Source organism: Conger conger, chromosome 17 (genome assembly GCF_963514075.1).
Source record: "Conger conger chromosome 17, fConCon1.1, whole genome shotgun sequence".
In the NCBI taxonomy this organism is placed as follows: Eukaryota; Metazoa; Chordata; class Actinopteri; order Anguilliformes; family Congridae; genus Conger; species Conger conger.
The window spans coordinates 22371247-22395940 of NC_083776.1; the positions used below are offsets into that span (position 1 = coordinate 22371247).

General features: G+C 43.5%; 1 protein-coding gene across 2 annotated transcripts in view; it reads left to right on the forward strand.

The window, feature by feature from the left end:
* LOC133116563 (radixin-like) overlaps positions 1-21947 on the forward strand; it is a 31799-nt gene extending 9852 nt beyond the window's left edge. The window contains exons 3-15 of one of the 2 annotated variants that reach the window (XM_061226260.1): positions 4318-4401; positions 7300-7395; positions 7723-7845; positions 8441-8592; positions 9623-9706; positions 10006-10152; positions 12736-12832; positions 12975-13138; positions 13589-13719; positions 13990-14150; positions 15214-15306; positions 16666-16908; positions 18142-21947. In XM_061226260.1, coding sequence (XP_061082244.1) covers positions 4318-4401; positions 7300-7395; positions 7723-7845; positions 8441-8592; positions 9623-9706; positions 10006-10152; positions 12736-12832; positions 12975-13138; positions 13589-13719; positions 13990-14150; positions 15214-15306; positions 16666-16908; positions 18142-18306 — 1740 coding nt within the window. In that variant the 3' untranslated portion in view covers positions 18307-21947. Of the gene's footprint in view, positions 1-4317; positions 4402-7299; positions 7396-7722; positions 7846-8440; positions 8593-9622; positions 9707-10005; positions 10153-12735; positions 12833-12974; positions 13139-13588; positions 13720-13989; positions 14151-15213; positions 15307-16665; positions 16909-18141 lie in introns of those variants that run through there. The other variant, XM_061226261.1, reaches the window with a different exon arrangement.
* Positions 21948-24694: the final 2747 nt, after the last annotated feature.

The window sequence follows — 24694 nt, forward strand, 5'->3', positions numbered from 1 at the left end:
TGAAGCTCCTGACCAATATCTACATGATTGTATGCATTGCACTGCTGCCACACAATTGGCTGATCAGATATTCGCAAGAATATGTTGGTGTAATAAAGTAAAAATGTTCATAATAAAGTGCTCGGTGATTGTATATACTGTATATAGCTAATTATTTAGATACTAAAAATGGCAACGTGAAAAACACTGTACTTTATTAATGTTTCAATAGAAATAACCAAAATCATACATTCATTTAATAAAAATGTATTCAACCAAAGTCAACGTTTCATAATTATTGGCACCCCTGGTTTAGTACTTGGCGCATCCACCTCTGGAAAGGATAACGGCAGGGAGTGAAAGCTCTCAATATCTGGAGCGCACAGACAGGACTGTAAGAGCTTTGTCTATAATGCTTGACAAGGTTAAGGAACACATTTGGAAGGATTTTGGACCATTCATTCCTCTCTCCCTCTCAAGATCCTTCACATTCTTGGGTTTGCATGTATTAACTGCCCTCTTCAGTTCAGCCCACAGGTTTGTGATGGGATTGAGGTCCAATGTCCAGAACATAGATTTAATCTCAGAACCAGTTCTGTGTGGATCTTGAGGTATGCTTGAGTCATTGTCTTGCTGTAAAGGTACCTACGGCCAAGTCGCAGCCTTGTGGCAGAGGCAACCAGGCTGCCAGCCAGAATTGCCTGATAAATGGTGGAATCAATTCTGAAATGCCCTGCCTGCACCAGGCAGTACTGACACTGCCGTCCATCTACTGTAGCAGATTCTGATCCGCTCCTTCATCAGGTTAAGCCCCCTCCCACGTGCTGTCATATTAATCCTGTTTATGGCGGTTTGTGGCTTTTCTGGGGATTGCATAAAACAGGCTGTGACCTCGCAGGCACATTGTCAGCCACCCGTCCTGTGCACAGATTCCAGAACGTTCCGTAGTGGGAAGACCCCTCCCCCAGAGCACAGTGCTGTCTCTGTGCTCCAGATATTCTGAGAGCTTCCACTGAGCTACTTCCCTCTGCAGATACTTACTGGATAAGAGCTCCTCACACACAAATGGCCTCCAGGGGTTTTAATAGGTGTTGTGACATTGTAGTTGTTGTTGTAGTTGTGGTGCTGTTGTTGCTATAGTGCTGTTGTTGTAATAGTAATGTTGTAATATTAATGTTGTTGTGTTGCTGTTGTTGTAGCGTTGTTGTTGTAATAGTAATGTTGTTGTGTTGCTGTTGTTGTAGTGTTTCTTTAAGGTCATTGTTGACCTTCTTGGCCAGGTCTCTCTTCTGAATGGGACTAACCTGGTAAAATAAATAGTAAATAAAAAAAATAAAAAACTATTTGATTCTCACATGAGGGGCCAGAGGAGATGAGATGGAATAAGAGCTGGTAGCTGGTAATTTCAAGTGGGTCATAGCTGGAGTTTTACACTGGGGCTTCGTAGCTCTGGAGCCAATCAGTTGAGTTACTGGGAGGTCAGGCAGCCAATGGAATCACTAGAAACAGATGGAGCAGTCCAAGTTCATGAGCCAGAACCACAGATCAGTCTCTCAGTCTCAATTACTCAATCTCTCTCTCTCTCTCTCTCTCTCTCTCTCTCTCTCTCTCTCTCTCTCTCTCTCTCTCTCTCTCTCTCTCTCTCTCTCTCTCTCTCTCTCTCTCTCTCTCTCTCTCTCTCTCTCTCTCTCTCTCTCTCTCTCTCTCTCAGCTAACTGCGGTCAGGCTGCAGGGGTGACAGTGTGGATGATGAATCTTCTGATCCATGTGTAAAGGACATGCTGTGTCAGTCTGGGTTACAGTCTGCAGACTGATCTGTCTTTGCTGGAGCAACAGTGCGTTTCATGGGCGTTCACACAGCACTGTATATGCAATACTGATGTGGCCTAGCCTGGGTCTTTTAAAAGTTACATTATGCTGTGCTTTTCTCACCTTGTGAGAAATGTGTATTTTATTGATTAGTGTTGCATAGCATGTGTGTGCTTGAGTAATGTTGAGCAGTACATGTGTATTTTATTGAGTAGTGTTGCAGTTGAGTTGAGTAGCATTGGGTAGTATGTGTGATTGTGTAGTGTTGAGCAGTATGCGTGTGTGTGTGATTGAGTAGTGTTGAGTAGCGTGTGTTTGAGTAGTATGTGTGAATTTGATTGTGTAGTGTTGAGTACTACATTACATTACATTTTTGTCATTTGGCAGACACTTTTAATCCAAAGCGACTTACAAGTGCATAGGTTCTTCCACAAGTTAAAGCATCACATCCATAGCTAGTACTATGTGTGTTTGACTGAGTAGAGTTGAGTAGTATGTAGTATGGCCACTGTGTGTTTCATTGAGCAGAGTCATTCCCAGACTCCAGTCACTCCTCACCCTGTGTTGGCTCTACAGTGACTGCAGTGCGTCTCATTCTCTCCACACCATGTGTTAATACGCAGAGCCTAATGCAGCACATATTCTACTGCTTCAGCACTTCATCTCCCCTGCACAGTACTTCACCTGCAGCACAATCCCCCTGCTTACCGCTCACTGCACAAGTGATTCTGTTTGATGTCTACGGTCGGGCTGCAACGTTTGTAAATGTGCATATTTTAAACAATTCTTATAAATTATTTTATACGCAGACTCAGTCTGTCGTTGTTTTGTTGATGGTCTTATAACAACAATGTATTTGTGATATTTTATAAGTGCAGTGTGCTTTGCGAAGTTCTCAGGTCTGCACACATGCGCAAGCACACACACACACGCGCACACACACACAGTCTTCAGGTCTATATGTGTGTGCACACACACACTCAAACACAGGCACAACCTTCCTCAACAGTGAGGTGTACAGTAAAATGTAGATTCCAAGTTTGTTTCTACTCACACATTCTGAATCAAAGCTTGCTTGTCTAGACTGTTTATAACTGTTCAAGCCCTTTTCATCCCTGTGTTACTGTCTATTATCAGCCGAGAAATACTTCATTGCCATATTTGTAAGGATCTGTTTTGTTCTGAAACATTTTGTTATTTGGGCCTAATTTGCACAGTGGAGGGGGGGAACAAACACGCATTTATTCCACTGCTGAGAACGACCAGACTAGCTGCAGGGTAAAGAGATTGCCTTGAAGCAGCCTTTTGTTTTTCACATTCAAAATAAAGCAATAAATAAAATGTATTCTCATTGAAGCTTAGTCACCAGCTTGGGGCCGTTGCACAATGGTCACACTTGTGAATGGCGCTGTTGCCATGTGGAGATTACACTCCACTGAAGCCCAATTTAGAGCCATAAATACCAGAACATGCATAATGTATTTCCCATTAACATTTTGAACTTTATTTGTGCTGCCTCTGCGTAAGGGCCGTTATTAAGGGGGCCTTTATTCAGTTCAAGCGATGGGGGGAGAGCGATTAGGCCGGATTTAAACTACGCAAACGCGAGGGCGAGCTGGCCGCCACACGTGTCCTGCAGCCATTCAGAGCGTTTGTTTTGCACGTGCTCAGAAATGAACGCTACGTCTCTGCATGGTGTAATACCCGTGGAAACCACAGGGGGCAGTATACATTTCATGCCTGACAGACTGTACAGATGCTAGGAAGGTGGAATCACTTGCAGAGAAGCCCTGAACTGCCCCCTAGTGCGTATACCTTTTAAACCTCCAGTCAGACGAAAAGTGAGTTGATGAACGTGTACATAATTTTGCTCGCAACGCATCCAATTCGCCAAAGCGTAACGCAAGGAAATTCAAGTATTTCAAGTATATAAAGTATTTGCACTTTGTTGTACGTCGCTCTGGATAAGAGCGTCTGCTAAATGCCACGTAATGTAAAAGTATGTTTGCTGTCTTATTCTGTCCCAGAGGAAAAGGTCTATTCAGAGAGGCAGTGGTCCTGTTATAATGCATTTTATTCTGCAGAAAAAATCAGTTGCACCATGTGTGCAATTTCACACTTTATTTATATCAGAAAGATGTGTGGAGACAAATTCTGTCGGCCATTTAACAAGTGCTTGTAATAAAGCTGTAAGTTAAGGGTCGTGTTATGGAGTTGATGTGGGAAATATTCTTAACTTAATTGTACTAACCTGCTGTGGATCAGATCAGACCTGGGTTCAAATAGTATTTGTTTTGGATTCAAATACTTTTCTGTGCTTTATTGGTCTTACCTCGTGCATTTGAGCCTGCAAGGATGAACAGATGGGTGGGGTTTATACTTTTGCGATTATTTCATTTGTTCCAACACACCAGCCAAGCGTATTCAAGAGTATTCAAATCCAAACAAATACTATCTGAACCCAGCTCTGATAGGATGGTGGCTGATGAAATAAGTGAAGTAATGATAATTCTGTGTTTTATCATGCAGATCAATGTCCGGGTTACCACCATGGATGCGGAACTGGAGTTTGCCATTCAGCCCAACACCACAGGCAAGCAGCTCTTTGACCAGGTCAGTCGGGTCATTTAACCAAACCCAGAGCAGGCCAGTGTGGGCTTGTATAAGGCCTGGTGTGCAGTTCTTAATTAGTGAGCAACCAAATATATTTATTTAATTTGCCCTGCTAGTGAGCATCTGCCACATAAGGAGACCAGCCTAACTCAGAATGACACAGCTTTTTCTAAGCCTTGTAGTTTATGTGGTTTAAAACATATTTAAGGAGAATAATATGAATACTTATTAAAGATTAATATGAACATTTATCAACTTATATTTAGTCTAAAATATTCCGCTGAATGATGTAGACCATGTATGATCACAACATCGGAAGGGGAGGGGGTGATGTTATTGCTTATCACAATATTTTCAAGTGCTACCACGGTGAGATGGTTTTTAGAAATATCACACTGGCTTAGTGTTTATACAGCACTGGAAGGCATCTGTAACCCTCTGGGAGTGATCATGTACAGTGCAGTCTGTGCCTCCTATAATTGATACTGTTCATTTTTAAACTTGTTTCTTTGTTTAGTGGGAAGCACAACCATCCACAGTGTGTGGGTGGGAGGCATGAGCAGACTAAGAATGCTTTATTTTTGCTGTCATCTTACTCTACTCTCTGAGTGCATTGACATTTAAAATGACCTCCCCATAGTTTTCTGTGGGCGAAAGAGTCCGTCTAGAACCACTCAGAGCACTGTCTGAAAGAGTGGTGCATTAGGTTACATTTACATTCGAGTTATTTAGCTGTCGCTTTTATCCAATGCAACTTACTGTTGATTAGACTAGAATAATGTTGTTTTTCACTGACCATGGACAAGGGGGTGTCTGTGGGGGGTCTGCCTATTAGTTTTTTGTTGATGCACTGTTTGTATTTATGGTGTAACTATGGGGCCAAGTAGCAGTGGTGAATAGCTGACTCATTATTAAAAATCTCTCTTTTAAAAGAAGAAGAGCTCAAACTTTGAAGTGGATAATGAGTCACATCACGTTATCTGGTTTCTGGATCTAGTATGGTGGCCAAATTTTTAATATAGATAAAATATTCCCTTTGGCTGAGTATGTGCTATGTAGATCCCATAGGCCATATTCGATTTACTGTGTAAAAAAATATTGCCACTGTTAAGGATTGGGATTAGGGCTTCTGCTAGTTTCTTTTATTTTAAATGTGGCTATATTATGTTGTGGTATTTGAACTATAGTCATAAAGTTGGTGTTTCCTACGGGCTTCAGAATTTATTTTAGAACACAACAGCCTAAATAATCTTTCACATATTTCCAGTGCATTCGTTGGGTTGTGGTTTAGTCCCAGGTCAGAGATAATTAATCCAACAGAGTGCAGTGCTTTCCATCAGTTTCCAATATCTGTGATATCTCCGAATGTCTTGAGTGTCATACCAACATTCCACAGTCTGCATTCCGTTGCTATGGCACACTTACAGTTGGGGCCCTCGATGGGAACTCAGGCATAAAAGGGAATTCAAAACCTCTGTTATCCGTCGGAAGTCCATTAATAAAGCTTTGGGTGGCTCTCATATCATGCTCTTGCCGCAGTATCAGAAAATTGGGAAATATGACTTCATTAAGGAGACGCTGGCGGCATAAATGCAGATCTAATCACATTTTATTGCGGTGTTGTTCACCCACTCTACGGACCTGTCTCTTCCTAAGATGGCAGTTTAATGAAGTAATAATCCATTCCAACTGCTAGCTGGTTACTGAAGGGCAATATCCTGGGCTCACTTGCAGAATATTGACACTGCTCTTTGCATAACACTTTCACCAGTAAGACTGACTGATCCCCCTTCATCTGTGAGGGAGTCACCCCTGGGGTATTTACCATGAGAAGAGTTACCCCCTGGGGTATTTACCACAAGGAGATTTCAGTGAGCAAAATTGAGCTTTTTACACTGCGCTGTAGTTACCCCAAGGCTGAGGATAACCCCAAAGACTAGCTTATCCTGTGTTCACACAAGCATTTGTTTACCCTGGGCTAAGCGTTCACATTGTCTATTTTGGCACAGTGCTTGGGGATATTTCTGCTGCTTACCCTGAAAAGTTGGTGATAACCCTACTCCAGAGCAGGGTCTGCTAGCCCAGGGCTAAGGTTAGTGCTAGCCCACTTTAGAATGTGCAAGTGTGAACACTTGCTTAGCCCTGAGATAAAAACTCTCTTAGGCTCAGGACAGTGTGAATAGACCAAATGAGTGGGTATGTTGTTCAGTGTGGAAGGGCGAGGAATGTGTGAATGAGGTACAGTAGGGTTCATCGTGACCAGGAGGAGGGTTTAAGGATCGTCTATATGAGCTGAAGGCCAGGTGCTAATGGCTGTGATGTGGGACACATTTACATTTCATTAATGGCATTTGGCAGACGCTCTTATCCAGAGCGACGTACAGTTGATTAGACTAAGCAGAAGACAATGCTCCCCTGGAGCAATGCAGGTTTAAGGGCCCAACGGCTGTGCAGATCTTATTGTGGCTACACCGGGGATCGAACCACCGACCTTGCAGGTCCCAGTCATGTACCTTAACCACTACGCTACAGGACACCACACACAGGGTTTTATGTCAGTGTTTAGCTAAACCATTTTCTTAAGCAGACCTGTAAACCAGCTAATTAATGCAGAGATCATGTGGCACCAACTCAATGCATAAATGCGTACAGGCATACAGGTCAAGAGGCTCGGCCGATGTTCAGACCAAACGTCAGAATGGGGACAAAATGTGATGAAAGTGACTTTGACTGTGGAATGATCGGCGAAAGTAACTCCACGCGTTCCAACAGTGGTGTGCAGAACAGCGTTGACGCACAACATGTCAAACCGAATAAAGACCTAATAAAGTGGTCAGTGAGTGTGTGTCCACAGATCTCCAGCAGCTGTATTAACTGAGAGTAACGTGTTCGTGGCAGGTGGTGAAGACTGTGGGTCTGAGGGAGGTCTGGTTCTTCGGCCTACAGTACGTGGACAGCAAGGGCTACAGCACCTGGCTGAAGCTCAACAAGAAGGTGAGTCCCACAGGAATGAGCTCACAGGCCAGCCTGAGCCCAAATGACGTTTGTAAATTGTATGAGGTTGAAATGACTAAACTGCAGGTGACTTATCCTGTGAACATGGCGCAGATTCTGAAATATATGGCGGGGTGAAAGCTCAGATTCACCTGAAGTCTGATGAGCGTTTTTGAGGTGTTAGCATGGACCCTTCTCTTCACATACCCTTCGAGAGTATTTTCCCCTGAAGGACTGCCATGGTTGTGACTATACCCAGACAGGGATATTGTGACGGTGACAGGGGATTGTGAGGGGGACAAATTATTATAATTTTTTATCATACAGGTGACCCAGCAGGACGTGAAGAAGGAGAACCCTCTCCAATTCAAATTCCGGGCCAAGTTCTACCCAGAGGACGTTTCAGAGGAGCTGATCCAGGAGATCACCCAGCGCCTCTTCTTCCTGCAGGTGAGGATGAGGAGGGGCCTAAACACACAGGAGGGGTGGGGCTGTGACTCACCCCACCGGCCCCAAAATGGAGAGGTGTCCCTTTCCTTTCCTTTCTCTCAAGCCTAAAGACCTGCATGTCAGGGTGGTACTCCTGCCATTACCCTTAGCCAAGGCACTGGCCTCAGAACTGGACTTGGTCGCCAGGTGTCGCGCTGTGGCTGCCCACTGCTCCTAATCCGAGGACACAATTAACCCACAGGGTTCAATAGCATTGCACCTTATAAGTTGGGCCAAACTATGATAAGGTAGCTTTGCTATATATTTCTATCATTTGTATGGTAGGTGCCTCATGAATAGGAAAATGCACTATATTTATTTTTCAAAAGTAGCCTTTTCATATTCATGACCTTTAACAATACACAACTTTCACCTCTCCATGTGCACATGGCTAACTGGACCTCTATAACTTCATGGAGGTGATTGAAATTAATTCTGGGTGCAGTGTGCAGTGTATTCTTGTGCCCCAGCTGATTCTACAGCCCCAGCTGCCCCTCAGTGTACACCGCTGTAATGTGAACTGCCTCTGGCCTCTCTGTGCTGGTCTCCCTGGCAGGTGAAGGAGTCCATTTTGAATGATGAGACGTACTGCCCTCCAGAGACAGCCGTGCTGCTGGCCTCCTACTCCGTCCAGGCCAAGTACGCAGACTACAACAGAGAGCTCCACAGGCCCGGATACCTGACCAACGACCGGCTGCTGCCCCAGAGGTGAGAGACACACACACACGCATGGACAAACACACACACGCAAACGCACACTCACACCCACGCACAGACAAACGCACCCACACACACACACCCACACACACATACGCACAGACAAACACACACACACACAGACAAACACGCACACACACACACACAGACAAACACACACACACACACACACACACACAAACCCACACACACGTGGACAAACACACTCACGCACAGACAAACACACACACACACACACACACAGACAAACACACACACACACGCATGGACAAACACACACACGCACACACGCAAGCGCGCACACACACTCACACACACGCACACACAAACACACGCACTCACTCACGGACACACGCACGGATACACACACAGCCACACACACCCGCACGCATGGACAAACACACCCACACAAACACACATGCATACTGCCACTCACACGCACATATGCACTAGCATACTGGCCCACATATACTATGCACACATCTTCCATCAGAGGCTTTAGTTATTTCTTGCTGAGTCAGATCAGTGCCATTAGTGTCTGCTGTGCTTGGTTTACTGGCTGACTTTACCACAGTCTGCAATCCCTGTGGGTGACGTCCTATGCTGAGGAGCATCTGGTGAGGGAAAGCACCAGCAGGGACTTTGTGACAAGCCAGCAGTACCCATAAAATGTCTTAATTAAATGTCACATCAGCCTTTTTATGGCCTTCCAGTGCATTGCCTTGTTAATTCCTTCTGCTCTGGGAAATAAGTTAAGCCTAGCTTGTTTAGAGTTGTAGCTACTAGCTAGCTTCCTTGCCAGAGAACCTGAAAACAGAACAAGCAGTAGATCGAGAGTAAATAAGCGACACTAGCTGGTAATTAACTGTTCCATGTCATGATGGTAAAATTGTTCTCCTTACTGTTGCCGTTTGGCCTGGGCCTTGTTCTGTTATGTACCCTGGTTCTGTTGTTCAAGGTCTACTTGTGTGACAGTACCTTGGTTCTATTTGTGTGACGGTACCGTGGTTCTGTTCTGCAGGGTTCTGGAGCAGCACAAACTCACCAAGGAGCAGTGGGAGGAGAGGATCCAAGCCTGGCATGAGGAACATAGAGGCATGCTGAGGTGTGTCTGTGTCTGTCTGTTATGTGTATATGTGTGTGTGTGTGTGTGTGTGTGTGTGTGTGTGTGTCTCTGTCTGTGTCTATGTGTGAGTGCACGCAGTGTGTGTATGTATGTCTGTGTCTGGGGGAGAGAGAGGGAGAGCTGTCACACCATTGTAGACAGCACACACACGGTCATGTCTGAGTTCTATCTTGTTATTATGATTCTGCTGCATGGTGAAACAGCCGTACTCTCAGCACGGTCTTAGAGACGTGCTGCTGGAACGTCTGCTAAAACGCTCCCGATGCATGTTGGGACAGAGAGGACTCCATGATGGAGTACCTGAAGATAGCGCAGGACCTGGAGATGTACGGCGTCAACTACTTCCAGATCAAGAACAAGAAGGGAACGGAGCTGTGGCTGGGTGTGGACGCCCTGGGGCTCAACATCTACGAGCACGACGACAAGTGAGTCCGCTTCAGCCCCCGAAAAGCAGCTTCCCCATTTCACATTTCCACATCAGTGTTGCAGAACTCCATCGCTTCCAGCCAGCAGACGTCCGTTCAGGATGGAAACTACGTTTGCAGCAAGCAGTTATTACTGTTGAACGATTTGAAATGAACATTCCATTTACTTCACCGCCAACGCCCCTGTAATACAAACTGATGCGACTTCGGTCTAACTTGTCGAGAGGTTGTACTAACGCAACCTTTATATAGTGGACAGCAGCAAGGTACAGCCAGTGAGCACACCCAACACCCAACACACCTTCAGTAAATAACTAGCAGTTGAAGTCGATTATATTCAGTTCAATTAAATTGTGTGCGTACAGCACTTCCTACAGACTCATTACAGAAAAAATGGAAGTGGGGAAAAAAGAATGAGCCTGAGCCCCCAGCAATCCAGCAAGTGAGGTTAAAATACCTGGGCTGAAAGGAAAAACACTCCCAACAGTGGCAAGAAAAGTTTGCAGCAGTAAGAGAACTCGGGAGAAACCTGGGTGTAGAGGGGGAGCCCATCCTATGTTGTTATTTAGCTGACACTTTTATCCAAAGTGCCATAGAGTTAAACAGGAGCAATTGTTTGCTCACAGGCCCAACAGCTGTGCGGATCTTATTGTGGCTACACTGGTTATGGATCATAGCCTGCTCAGGAACAAATCATGGAATGAAATAAAAAAACAAAAACAAATATGGGGCTACAGGTAATAATGTGTTTTAACCGCACACTCCCCAGTGTGTCATCCACTGCATTCATTGACCTGTAACTGCCTCCTTTTATAGGTTGTGCCATTAAAGGTTGCTATGCAGTTGATTAGATATTGCATGATTTGTAGCCTGTCCTAGCTTAAAGCAGCAATTCTGGTACCCACAGCTTAATGTCAATTATTTTATTAGTTCTCAGGGACTACACTTTTAGGTAACAGTACCTGTCGGTAAGGAACAAAGGACAAAGTGCACAACAAAATCTAGGAGCACCAAATACAATCTGTTATTAATTTAATATTTAATAATTTTCTAATTTATTGCATTTTCTTCTGTTATGGCACAACTCATTTTAAGGTTACAGTAAATCCTCAAATTGTGTCCGGGACTCTATTTGAAGCCGGGCCTCGGATAATAGCCGGGGGCGTGGCCGATTCGGACAAATAAAGGCCGGCCCCCAAATACAAGCCGGGGTAATATTGCCTACCAGTAGGGCTATCAGTCCATGAGCACTAGAAGACATTGTTTCGATTTAACTCAATGAAATAAAAGAGCTCTTCTTAATATTTTATATTGTTGGTTGGTTTAATACTGTTGCCAATGAAAAGTGGTTGTCCTACACCATGGGTCTCCAACACGTTGCTCTTAAGCTACCAGTCGCATGCCGCCCCTTTCTGAGTAGCTTGCCAAAGGCTGAAGCAGTATACATTTAAACACAATTGTTGCCGCGAGGCATTCCAGCCTACGAATTTAATAAAAAGTAAATCAGGCAAAATAAAAAATTAACTCAATTTAGGCTACTTGGCTACGCAATAAGGTTTCCATGTATTTACAGCACAGCGCACGTTCAATGAATGACTGAAAGCGGCTGCCTTGACTCGCAATAAACAGACGGGTGGAAATCCCGACACTCTTTTAACTACATAAAACTTAACAGTGAACCATCAAATACCCCCCAGATTTCAGTGCCCATCAGTCCCAACATTTAGCAATTGAATCAAACAGTCCAAAAGTAAATTTAATTCCAAACCAAAGCGAAAATCTTTTGATGGCCTACCGGTATGCTGCTCCAAACGAAACGCATGTCTCACAATAAAACGCACTTTAGGAAAAAAGATCCTTAACTTGCTGTTATCTACACTAATTTGTTATTGTTCATGAAGGCGTGTCTGGCAAGTTGGTATTTTATGAAGACGCATCTGTTTTGGCTTTCATTAATGGTTTAGCAACTCAAGTTGCGTTTCTGAACGGTTACAGTCTGCATGCCCTATTTTTGGACAACCATTCTCTTTAGGGGAATTATCCTTAGTGGTACTAAATGTCCGTACACAAGAGACTCTGGTGTTAAGCCTAGTACACAATTAATGTAAAGTATGCTAGCTGCATTGGTTCTGCCGGAAATCATTAAAGGCAGTATCTCTGTAACAGAGTGGAAATGCAATGCCCACACTGTTTATCGGATTAATGTTTATTAAATTCGCCACAAACTGTTCTGTTCCTTCTCTGAAATCGGGGGACTATGTAAAAAATAAAGTGTTCAAATTCCTACACGGATCACCTGGTATGGATGTTGTTTCATTACTGGGGTACAGAGCCTTACCCCAGAAGTGCAACATTTTTCATCAAACTGTACCTATCAAACAGATAAATAAATACATGTATAAGTCAGTAAAAAAGCAAAGTGGTGCTGCTCTGGAACACTCTGCTGCCCTCTGCTGGTCATGTTTCCGCAACACAAATGCTGCCATATTAGGCATTATGACATTTTCACAAATGTGCTTTCTCTGACTGCCGTTTTTATTTATTTTTATGTTTATTTTTATTTTATTTTATATTTTCTTGCAGATTAACACCAAAGATTGGGTTTCCCTGGAGTGAGATCAGGAACATTTCTTTTAACGACAAGAAGTTTGTCATCAAGCCCATTGATAAGAAGGCCCCAGTAAGTCTTAAATAAAACTTCCATCTTCCAGGTTGAGTGTGAATTTACTGTCTGGAAATATATATATTTTATTTGTGTAATGCTAATATTCTATACAGGAACCTTAAAAAGTTTATATTAGCCTCCGCTCTGGCCCCTGCAGGACTTTGTGTTCTACGCGCCGCGTCTGCGGATCAACAAGCGCATCCTGGCGCTGTGCATGGGCAACCACGAGCTGTACATGCGCCGCAGGAAGCCCGACACCATCGAGGTGCAGCAGATGAAGGCCCAGGCCCGCGAGGAGAAGCAGCAGAAGCAGCTGGAGAGGTACAGGCCTCTGCTACACCTGCAGCTGTGCACCACTGCTTTTCTGCTTTAGCCTTAGGCTTCATCTAGGGGCCTGTCTCTGCACGGTACTGCTTCAGAGGCTCTGTACGGTGGTTGCCTTCGTAGTTCCAATTGACAGAAGTGCGCCCTACAGAGACATTATAGTAGCTTTGTTTGACAATACGGATCAATACGGACCACGCCGTAAGGTTAAAAAATGTTTGGTCGGGTATGTTTTTGCTCTGGACCCTCTGCCAGAACCGGAATCTCCGGAGCCTCCGTGTGGAGGCTGCTGGATGAAGCATGATTCAGGCTTAAGCCCTTTAAGGTGTGACACCATTTTACCTCCAGATCATTTTAAGTCTCTGGTCTCAACCTTAGTTACAATGTTGTTGCTTTTAGTATTTACTTTTACTTTTTAATTTCCTGTCCCGTTTCTCCCTTTCTCAGGGCACAGCTGGAAAATGAGAAGAAGAGACGAGAGTATGCGGAGAAAGAGAAGGAGAGGATAGAACGGGAGAAGGACGAGCTGATCGAGAGACTGAGACAGATAGAAGAACAGACACTAAGGGCACAGAGAGGTACCCGTCTGCTTCTATTCTCTGAACAGGACTGGGGTCAGACAATGGAGGGCAAGGCACGATTGTGTGTGCCTGTTTGTCAGCTGGAGGCATATGACCGTGACCCCAGTGTGACCCCAGTGGGACCCCAGTGGGACCCCAGTGGGACCCCAGTGGGACCCCAGTGTGACCCCAGTGTGACCCCAGTGGGACCCCAGTGGGACCCCAGTGGGACCCCAGTGGGACCCCAGTGGTACCCCAGTGTGACCCCAGTGTGTGCCCATGTGACAGAGCTGGAGGAGCAGACGCGCCGGGCCCTGGAGCTGGATCAGCAGAGGAGGAGCTCCCAGGAGGAGGCGGAGAGGCTGGAGAGGGAGCGCAGGGCCGCGGAGGAGGCCAAGGCTGAGCTGGCTAAACAGGCCGCCGACCAGATGAAGAACCAGGAGCAACTGGTGTGTGTGTGGGTGTGTGTGTGTGCGTACAGGTGTGTGTGCCTGTCTGTGTGTTTGTTTATGTCTCATACGGGTGTGTGTGTATGCGTGTGTGTGTATGTGTCGTACGGGTGTGTGTATGCATGCATGTGTGTGTGTCTTGTACAGGTGTGTGTGCCTGTGCGTATGTGTGTGTGTGTATGTGTCGTACAGGTGTGTGTGCACAGATGTGTTGGTGTGTGTGTGTGTGTGTGTGTGTGTGTGTGTGTGTGTGTTTCCAGAGTTTTCTGCACAGGAAAGATTTCCACTGATGAATTTGAGATAGGCCACTATGTCCCAGTCCACTATGTGCTGCAGTCTTCCCAACTGGAAAACCTCAATGCGCCCCTGTTATCATTTAGAAGTGCGGTAAATCTGTTGATGATTATAATAATGGTAATAATAATTATATAATAATAATAATAATAATAATAATAGCTTTGATACCGCGCATACAGTGCAAATCACTTTAGAGTGCCTTGCCGATGTGAGTAAATTATCTTGCATGTCTCTGCATGTTCATTTTTCCCATGTATTTTCTGGTCAGCAGATATGAATGGTAGCATAAATTCCATTATAATTATGTCAGGCAGGTTCTGCCAAAAAGAAATATCATACTTCACAGCTTGCGAATGCCATCATGTCTCTCGGCAGTGCTGTTAAATAGAGTGAATATTAAAAAATGATTAATGATATGTTTACCCTGCACATTGTGAAATATTTGCAGTAGTAATAGTAGTAGTGGTTGTAGTCATGGCTGAATCAAGAAACCTGTCGAGTTTCGATGGTTGTAATGGAAAGTCACTGTCACTGATTTCCTGTCCAAGCATTTGGTAAATAACCCCAAGCTCTAGTAATATCTGGTTCTGTGGTTAATCGTATGTACTGCCTGTATTTGATAAGGTTGTCCACTCGGTAGCGCTACACAGTCTGCCAGGATATGATCTGTTTCTTATGAAATGTTTTTTTATGAATATTATGACGGTGTGCATGTCCCAGCCGCTGGCACTTCCTCCTGAATTTAGGGCTGACTGTTCCCTTTTAGGCGGCCGAGCTGGGCGAATTTACGGCCAAAATCGCGCTTCTGGAGGAGGCCAAAAGGAGGAAGGAAGACGAGGCCACGGAATGGCAGCACAAAGTAATGTTTATCTCTTGCTCCAACGTTACATCCATGGTTACATTCTGGGCCATAACCATGTATAGAGGATGAGTGTTTTCTGTGGTAGAATGCTCTTGAGTTGGCTAAAATTGAAGTAGGAAATTGGCAGTTTTTTGTAGGCAAACATTCACAGCGAATGGAAAGTCATACAAATTTATGCAAATGAACACTTGGCTGCCAACAAAGCTGCCACCATTCTGTGTATGATGAATATGCCTCAGGCCATAGAGAATCCCTCCGCAAGCCAGTGCTGATGTGTCTATTAGTCTGCATGTACAGTACTGTGCAGAAGTCTTAGGCACCTGTATAATATTCTGTACAGATAAGATTTGCTCAAAAATTATTCAATGGAAGGTCCTAAATAAACGTACTATTCATTTTACATTACATTTTAGTAATTTGGCAGAAATCAAATCAATATTTTTTGTGACCACCCTTGGTTGTTCCAAGCATGTTGGAGACCTTACCACAGCCTTGATCAAGTTTTTATGTAAAAAGTAGTCAATTGCTTGCAGTAATATGTAACTTTTTAAAATTAAATACGCAAATGTCTCTGTAAAATTTAATCTTTTAAAAAAAGAAATCTCAAATGTGTTCTTTTGTACTAACACACACGAAAAAATAAACATACATATATATATATATATATAAGTCTATGGTGCCTAAGACTTCTGCACAGTACTGTACGAGAATGAGCGGCCTGTTTGAAACGGTGTGGTTGACACCTCTGTCCTCTTCTGGTTAGTCAAGAGCTCCCCCAGGTGATGTTTGCAATTAATGTCCAATTAAAATCAAGCAAACATCAAATTAACATAAAATGTATTATTACATGACATGTTATTTAGCAGAGTTGCATAAATAGAAATATGCTAATCTTTATCTGCTATCTGCTCTGGTACTGAAAAAAAAAAAAAAAGATTTTACAATAGATTTTGTTTTGGAATCTTATCTTTTAGTGTGGTTTCCTGATAGTTATCAATGAGATTTAGTTTCCGCCCAGCAAGTCTGTACCGGATGGCTTGTTTTTGTGTTTTGAGGTTGAACTTGTCTTTAGTTACCAGGTGGAGGACAGGACAAAAAGGCTTGATTCTGCTGAGAGGAGGGAAAGGAGTAATGTCCTCACGAATGTATGAAAGTTAGAATGCCAGTTTATCACAGCTTATCATCTAAATATTGAATATCCAAATAACAAATACTGAAATACCAAATACCCACACTCGAGTCGCAGCCATGACAGGTATGAACTCGGGAATGGGGTCATAGTGTGTGACTTTTTGTGAAAGGGTGTTTTGTTGTGAGACACGGTATGGCACAGAGCGGCTCTGCCCCCTCCCCCAGGCTCTGTCGGCGCAGGGGGACCTGGAGAAGACCAAGGAGGAGCTGAGGAGCGTGGTGTGCTCCCCCCCGGCCCCTCCCGTGGGCGGCCCGGCGGAGAACGAGCACGACGAGCACGACGAGCAGGATGAGAACAGCGCGGAGGCCAGCGCGGACCTGTCCAGCGACGGCGTCACCGACCTCCGGCACGAGGAGGAGCGGCTCACCGAGGCGCAGAAGAACCAGCGCGTCAAACTGCAGCTGCAGGTGCATCTGCGAGGCCTCGCAACACAACACAACATCTCAGAGGCCTCGTAACACAACACAACATCTCAGAGGCCTCACAACACAACACAACATCTCAGAGGCCTCGTAACACAACACAACATCTCAGAGGCCTCACAACACAACACAACATCTCAGAGGCCTCACAACACAACACAACATCTCAGAGGCCTCACAACACAACACAACATCTCAGAGGCAACACAACACAACATCTCAGAGGCAACACAACACAACATCTCAGAGGCCTCACAACACAACACAACATCTCAGAGGCCTCACAACACAACACAACATCTCAGAGGCCTCACAACACAACATCTCAGAGGCCTCACAACACAACACAACATCTCAGAGGCCTCACAACACAACATCTCAGAGGCCTCGTAACTCAACACAACACAACATCTCAGAGGCCTCACAACACAACACAATATCTCAGAGGCAACACAACACAACATCTCAGAGGCCTCACAACACAACATCTCAGAGGCCTCACAACACAACACAACATCTCAGAGGCCTCACAACACAACATCGCAGAGGCCTCGTAACTCAACACAACACAACATCTCAGAGGCCTCATAACACAACACAACAAAGTTGTCTGTGATTAAGGTGTGTACGAAGCTTTTCAGTGTGCGGGCTTCCTTCTTTTCAGCCTGGCACCTTATGTATGTGTCTGATCATGGTCTCTGAAGATAAACAACATGTCCATTGGCACTTAGATAACCCCCCCCACACACACACACTCCTGTCCTAACTTGCTTTGGCCTGCCCTGTGGGAATACGAAATACCTCTATTCAAAAACATGAAGAGTCATTTTACATTTCTTTTCAGTAGACAGCATTGCAAATTTTTACTCCCCTGCTTCTAACCACACATCTCAATGGGGCCCTCAGCCTGCACTGCAAAAAGTCTTAAAGTCTGTCTTAAAGGTACAATAGGTAATTTCATACATTTTTCCTATCCTTCTTTCTTAGCAAAAATCTAATAGTGGTAAATAATAAGTGGAAATATAAGACTAGAATATTGTTGAGACTGACTTATTTTTTGGTTTCTTCAGTGTGTTCCGTTTCATTTTAAGCGCAGTACTTGCAAGCGGCAGTTGGATATTAATGTGTCCAACCCGGTGTCCTGTCTGTTCCTCAGTCTTCCCCTCTTTTCACTCCTCTCTCCTCATTCTACCCTGTTTTTCCCCTCTCCATTTGCAGACGCTGAGCTCAGAGCTGGCTGAGGCACGAGATGACACCAAGAAGACGGCCAACGACATGCTCCACGCGGAGAACGTAAAAGCAGGACGGGATAAGTACAAGACCCTTCGGCAGATCCGCCAGGGCAACACCAAACAGCGAATCGATGAGTTTGAGTCTATGTGAGGAGCTTCCTTTCTTGTGTACAGCCCCCCCCCCTCCCCAGAGAGGCTAAAGGGCCTGGGGTTGCCCCTCCACCCCCCTCTGCCTCCCTTGTCTTGCCAAAGGTCCCTCCTCTAACTGGTCAGCCGATCAGGCCATTTGTTCAGTTCTACCTGACTATGGAATTGGCCAATCAAACATATCCTGTCCATATGAACATTTTTTATAGTATTGTAAAGGATAATTTAGCCTGGCTGCTGCGATATCAAAAATGAAGAACCTATTTTATGAGAGGGGAAAAAATATATATTGCTTTTACTTAACATGGCCATTTTTTTTGCTTTTTGCTTTTGGTAGCAAACTTGTATGTCTTCATTTGGAAAAAGAAAAAGATTCTGTTTTGGAATCGTAATTTTTATCTGTTTTCATTTGGTTGCTCTATCCTGTTATCTGCTTAGTTCAGCAATTCTGCAACTGTCGTCACTTCAACAGCAGTGTCAGCTTGCATGTTTTTGTAAGTTTGAGTTTGAACATGTCTTCAGTTGTTTTTGAGTATGCCTTTAGTTGTTTTTGAGTATGTCTTTAGTTGTTGTTTTTTTAACATTGTCTTCAGTGGTTTTTGAACATGTCTTTTGTTACTGCGTATGGGGCCAGAAGGAAAACTTGAATATTTTGGGTGTGGGGAAAGGGAATATATGCTCCTTAATGAATGAAACATAGAATGTGATATTCGCTGCTCTACATGCCATCAACACTTGTTTATCATCCATTTGAAATACCCAATAATTTGAAATACCCAAGTAACAAGTACCCATATACCCAAACGCCCAAGCAACCAAATACTGAAATATGAAATACCCAAATACCCAATATCAAATGTGTGTTTGTGTGTGTGCTTGTGTGCGTGCATGTGTGTGTGTGTGTGTGTGTGTGTGTGTGTGTGTGTGTGTGTGTGTGTGTGCGTGTGCGTGTGCATGTCTGTGTATGTGGGGGATACACCGGTCTTTTTGGCTGGAAAGTGTACGAACATACCAGCCCTTAGAAAAGGACGGCTCACTACCTCACTATTGTTAAAGGATGTTAAAGGCCAGTCAAACATTATAAAAATTTCCTGTTCCCTGATCTTTTGATCTCCCTCCATTTGTTGGTCAGGGAAACTGTATAAAGACCTATTTATATCTATTTTACTACAGTTACTTGGTTGTGTCCACAATATTTGGTTCTTATCCTAATTCTACCAGGCTGTCTGCTGTTGTTGGACTTGGATGTGTGATGTGCACACTTGCACTTTGTAGGGACGTTCACATAAGGTCAGGTTCAGCGGTGCGTCAGCTTCAAAACTTGTGGGACGAACGGGGAACTCTCAGTATTGCTTTTGAATAGTTGCTTTGATACTTTCTTATAATCAAAAAAAAAAAAAAAATTGATGGGCTCCAGATGGTATAAATTGTATAAATGTTCTACATTTTTGTATAAGCAATATGGAGTATCGATATGTTTTTATTTATACGAGAAATATACATTGTCAGTGTTCAGTGTTGGTATGAAAAGCTGTTTTGTAGAGCAGTGCGGGTGTGCTCTCTCTGCAGCTATTCATAACTGCAGGGCGATCTCACGGTGTGAGTCTGCACCTGCACAGCTGTGATGTGGGGTTACATGGGTAAGTTATCTGTACCGTCAGGCATAGAGCGGGCGGGAGTCTCCGGGAATGTGTCCCCTGCTCCCTGATACCTGCCTGCCGGCAGAAGTCTCCCACAAAGCAGCCATCGGTACCACAAGCGGAAGCCAAGTTTAGAAATTAGCATTATCCTATTGAGAATTGACAAACCGTGGGGATTTTAGGTACCGTGCGAGGGAATCCCTCAGCTCTCATGAACAACAGGGGGCACCCCATGCAGTCGGTGTCTCCAAAATCATTTTTGGAAGGGTGGGATGTTTACATAGATTCTAGATGTGGATATTCGCTCTTCATTTTTCCAGCCGTGAAATATTGGGGTGTTTTAGACATGAGACTCCATGCAGAAGAAGCTTTGTGCTTCTGACTCAGGGCCTGGTTCACTCGCAAAACCAATAACATGACCAATGACTTTGTTACTAGTTTTGTGTGTACTGGCAGTGCGACTCGTCTAATGGCCGGTGGCGAGTTTTTAAAAGCTGTGAAGAGTTGCTGACAGCTGCAGCTTGGCAGATTACCCAGCCCACTGGCAGTGTAGCAGGGTGTAAAACCAGTGTGAGGGCTGAGGGTTACTCCTGCACAAATGGACATTCTCCAGCAGGGGCCCAGCCTGGCGGGGTACAGTGGGACCTGTCCAAACCCACAGGATGGGACGGGCCCTGAAACGCACCCCTCCAGCCTGGTTTTGCATATGGCACCTCTTATATAACGGAAATCTTGTGACCTTTACGCTGCAGCATACTGTGAGAACAGAATCTGTGCATCTGTTGTGACAGCTCGGCTCGGCTGATTGCAGAAGCAGCGGTTTTGAAGTGTCCGTGCCTGAACACATCTGAGCTTTAGATCTCAGCTTTGAGATCTAAAGGAGGGTGGTGCTAATATCTGCCATCTGTATCTGTGCTAAAAATTGAAATGTGCTTCCAAGCATCTGAGTTTCTGAGAAAAAAGCAGAAGGTTCAGTGTCCACTGTGCACCAACAATTTCCCGTACAATACTGTGCAAAGGTCTGAGGCGTAAAACAGTCTAAAACTATATGAAATCAATCATCTGTCACCATTAAAATGGTATCAATTATCTTACTGTAGGTTCACTGTCCTGCAGTTTTATAAGAGATCAGCTGGTGAATTGTTCCAAATGTATTGGAGAACTTGCCACAGCCTCGATCAAGTTATTTGAAAAGTGGTGAGTTGCTTAATATGTTACTTTAACCAAATACATACATTTTTCTAACATTGGAAGATCTACAGGCACGCTAATGTATCCAAGACCAAATTTATTTAAAAGAAATCTAGGGTGCCTAAGGCTTTTGCAAAACCTTGTTTACCACAGAACAGATTTACATCTAAGTGCACATTTTGACATTTTACATCCTGTCATACTCTCCTATCTGTGGTCTCCTTTGGCTCATCTGTGAAATGACTACTTGCTCAAAGTCCTGTGACCCCCTCATGCAAATGTCAGCGTAAACCAGTGATTCTCAAAGTGGGCTGGGAGGGTTAGAGGCTAGAAAAAAAACAAAAACGTTAGAAATAAAATAAATCAATTAGAAAAAAAATCTATTAGAAACCAAAAAGACAATGGCTTCCAAGCAGAATCGAAGTTGTCAGCGGGACTCACTGGTGTAAACAAACAAGGGGTCATTTCTCAGAGGTGCGGGAATATTGTGACATTCTGAGCCAGCAGCTGCATAGCTCTGTGGATTAATGAAACTGCCTTCAGTGCTGTCATGTACTGCCCATGACTCCTTCAGTCTTTGTGTCTGTCTGACTGTGTGTGGGAATAATTGCATAAAAGATGATCTCAATCCATCTTTTTGTCTCGATGGGGAGTGAACGTGCCGAAAGTAGGCCAGAGCACTACATGTTTTTATGTTCTGAATGGTTTCCTACACCCCCCCAAAAAAGAAATTCTACACTGTTCCCCTGTAAAACCGAAAGCAACTATTTTCAAAAGCATTGCTTAACAATAAAAAGACATCAAATGAAATGAATTTCAGCTGATTTTGAATCCTTTATTTCCAGAGCTCAATTAAAGTGATTGTTTGTTGAAATAGGGAGCTGCTGCCTTCACACCCTGCCACACTGCCTCCTGCGTGCTCATATTGACTAACGGCAGACACCTCAGAAGTCCTTATACTGGCTTTCATACTCATCTAAACAAAAAAAAAAAAAAAAAATTTAAAAATAAGTCAGACTTGGGGTGTCTCGGTGGCGCAGCCTGTAGAGCACTGACCGCATGCTCATTGCGAGCCGCGACGTCGGCGGTTCGAATCCGACCGTCCGACATTTGTCGCATGTCTTCCCCTCTCTCTCGCTCCCATTCTTCCTGTCTCTCTATACTATATACTGTCCAATAAAGCTGAAAAAGGCCTAAAAAATATCTTTAAAAAAATAAGTCAGACTTAACAAGTATTATTTCTATGACTTTTTTGCTAAATGAAAACTGCCAGTGAGGTGAGAAGGTTTGACTCATTTCAGGATTTGCCAAGGGGGTGAGAAAATATCACTTAACAAGCAAATGGTAGCCTAGAACAAGCTAATATTTTGTACCTGAGAGAGAAAAATAAGATCTTAAGTCTTATTACGAGAATAAGACTTATCTGTAAGTAACTGCATGTCTTGAAATTAAATAACTTCTCAGACACTTTGGCTCACGTGCCCAGTATGTTTTCATGCTATTGTTGCTTCCAATATGACAATTTGAACTGATTAATCTAAAAATGATAGAGACCATTTGAAAAGGCAAATGTGTTTATTTTGAATGCTCCAAAGCACATCACGTTTATCCTGCTTTTCTTTACAGAAACATCCCAATGCATTAAAAGTACATTGTGCCATTTCATCGAAACATTGTAAAAAGAACCCAGGGTAGTTACCTGCTGCTATATTCACATCGAAGTCAGATGCATTTTGTTTCTGAGGATAAACTTAAAGCGATGCGGTCTGGTTAAGCTACTGTGTATTCTTCCTGTCATTGGCTCTTAGGCTTCTCATACTAGCCTTGAGCTTGCTGCTTGTTGAACTTCAATGGAAAAAGTATCATTCAGATGATGTGCTTACTGTCAGAACTAAGAACAGTCATTGGGCTGCAGTTCACTGAGATTTTTTGGAATGCTGACTTTAACACTGCTGATGTACATAATTGGTTTGGTGATATGCACTGAAATGACAGCATGCGTATAACTGCGAAAAAGCATAAATGCAGCAGCCTATGTTGGAACCTCGTGACTACACTTCCCATGATCCCACAGAACGCTATCTGAACTCTGAACGTTCCTTCAGATGTTTGAGTGGAAAGAAACCCAATGTTATACTTTAAATCAAGTTTAGGAACAGCAGTAAAAATATAATCTCATTCATCATGGAGTGTTGGGGAAAAATACAAAGGTTCAAAATGTAATGCTGTAGTATTTTAAGAAAGATTAAATGCCCTCAGGCTGAGGTGCGTATCAGCTAGCATTTTAACAATTCCTGTTATACCCAAATTGTACTTTATATGTAGTTTAGTTTACAACAAAGGTACATCTGGACTGAGCAGATCAGTGGATCTGTAGATTTGCTCTATGTTAGAATGAGAAAAGCATTATATAAAATTATCACCAACAATAATTCTGCCTGTGGCTTTGGTCTACAAAAACTGAATCTCTATATTATTGTCCCTTTTTAAAAAAATAAACTGGCAATATTTTTAATGGACAGATGTAATTCTGCCCATCAGAGTACTACTTCAGTAATAATTTAAATTATTAATCCTGAAGAAATTGCAATGAAATTACCTTACCTATAAAATTGACATAAATCACGTCAAAACTTGTATTCATAACAATGACATGGAAAACTATACACTTGCCTCAACTCTGCATGTTTGGGTTGAAAAGGCTACAAAATCAACAAATTAAAATACGGAAATTCAGCCAAGCTGTATTCACAGCTTCAAGTCCTTCAAGCAGAATGAACACATTTCAACAGTAACAAAAATGGAGGGAAAAATAACATGGATAATATTTTGCTGAACATGGTTCAGATTATTATCGGATGTGTCAAAAAGCACAATGCTAAGAAGAAGCATTTACTCTTTTATACCCACGTCTCCGCCCAAGGAAACACACGGTGCTCCGCGGCAAGAGAAGAAGGCTCTTCATATCGAACAGTGCTCGGACTCCCTGTTTAGGGCAGCGTGTCACTTCCTCTGGCACTTCCGGGTATGGCCAGTCCACATCTTCACTCAAAAGCCACGAATGGAAAGGCCACAGAATGCTTAATGTAAAAACTATAAAAAGGAATCTGTGGTCTTCTCTCTTTGTTTTGTGTACTCTAGATCCCACTGTTGACAGCAGCCATGTCTCAAACCTGTCAATCCCCTGTTCATTCCTCAGACTCTGACATTTTTATATCTGGGTTACTGCTACGTTTTCTAAAAATGTAATGTACATGTCTAATCTATTCACACACACTATTGTTCTATAGTATAAATGGTGGAAACTGGTGTTGTATTTTGATATTCTATTATTGCAACTAGGCAATCTATTATTTCGACGAATGTTTGTAATCTCCCTCAACATAAGCAGATCTAATCATATGGTATTTTACACCCAAAGTGGTTGAGGCATGTGAAGTATTTGCTGTCCTAAAATGTCCTCTTGAGTTTAACAAAAATATCCAAAACCCTCATTCTTCCAACTGACCGACCAGGGCTGCCAACCTATTTTAGTTTTGCAAATAAAAAAACTTTTTTAAA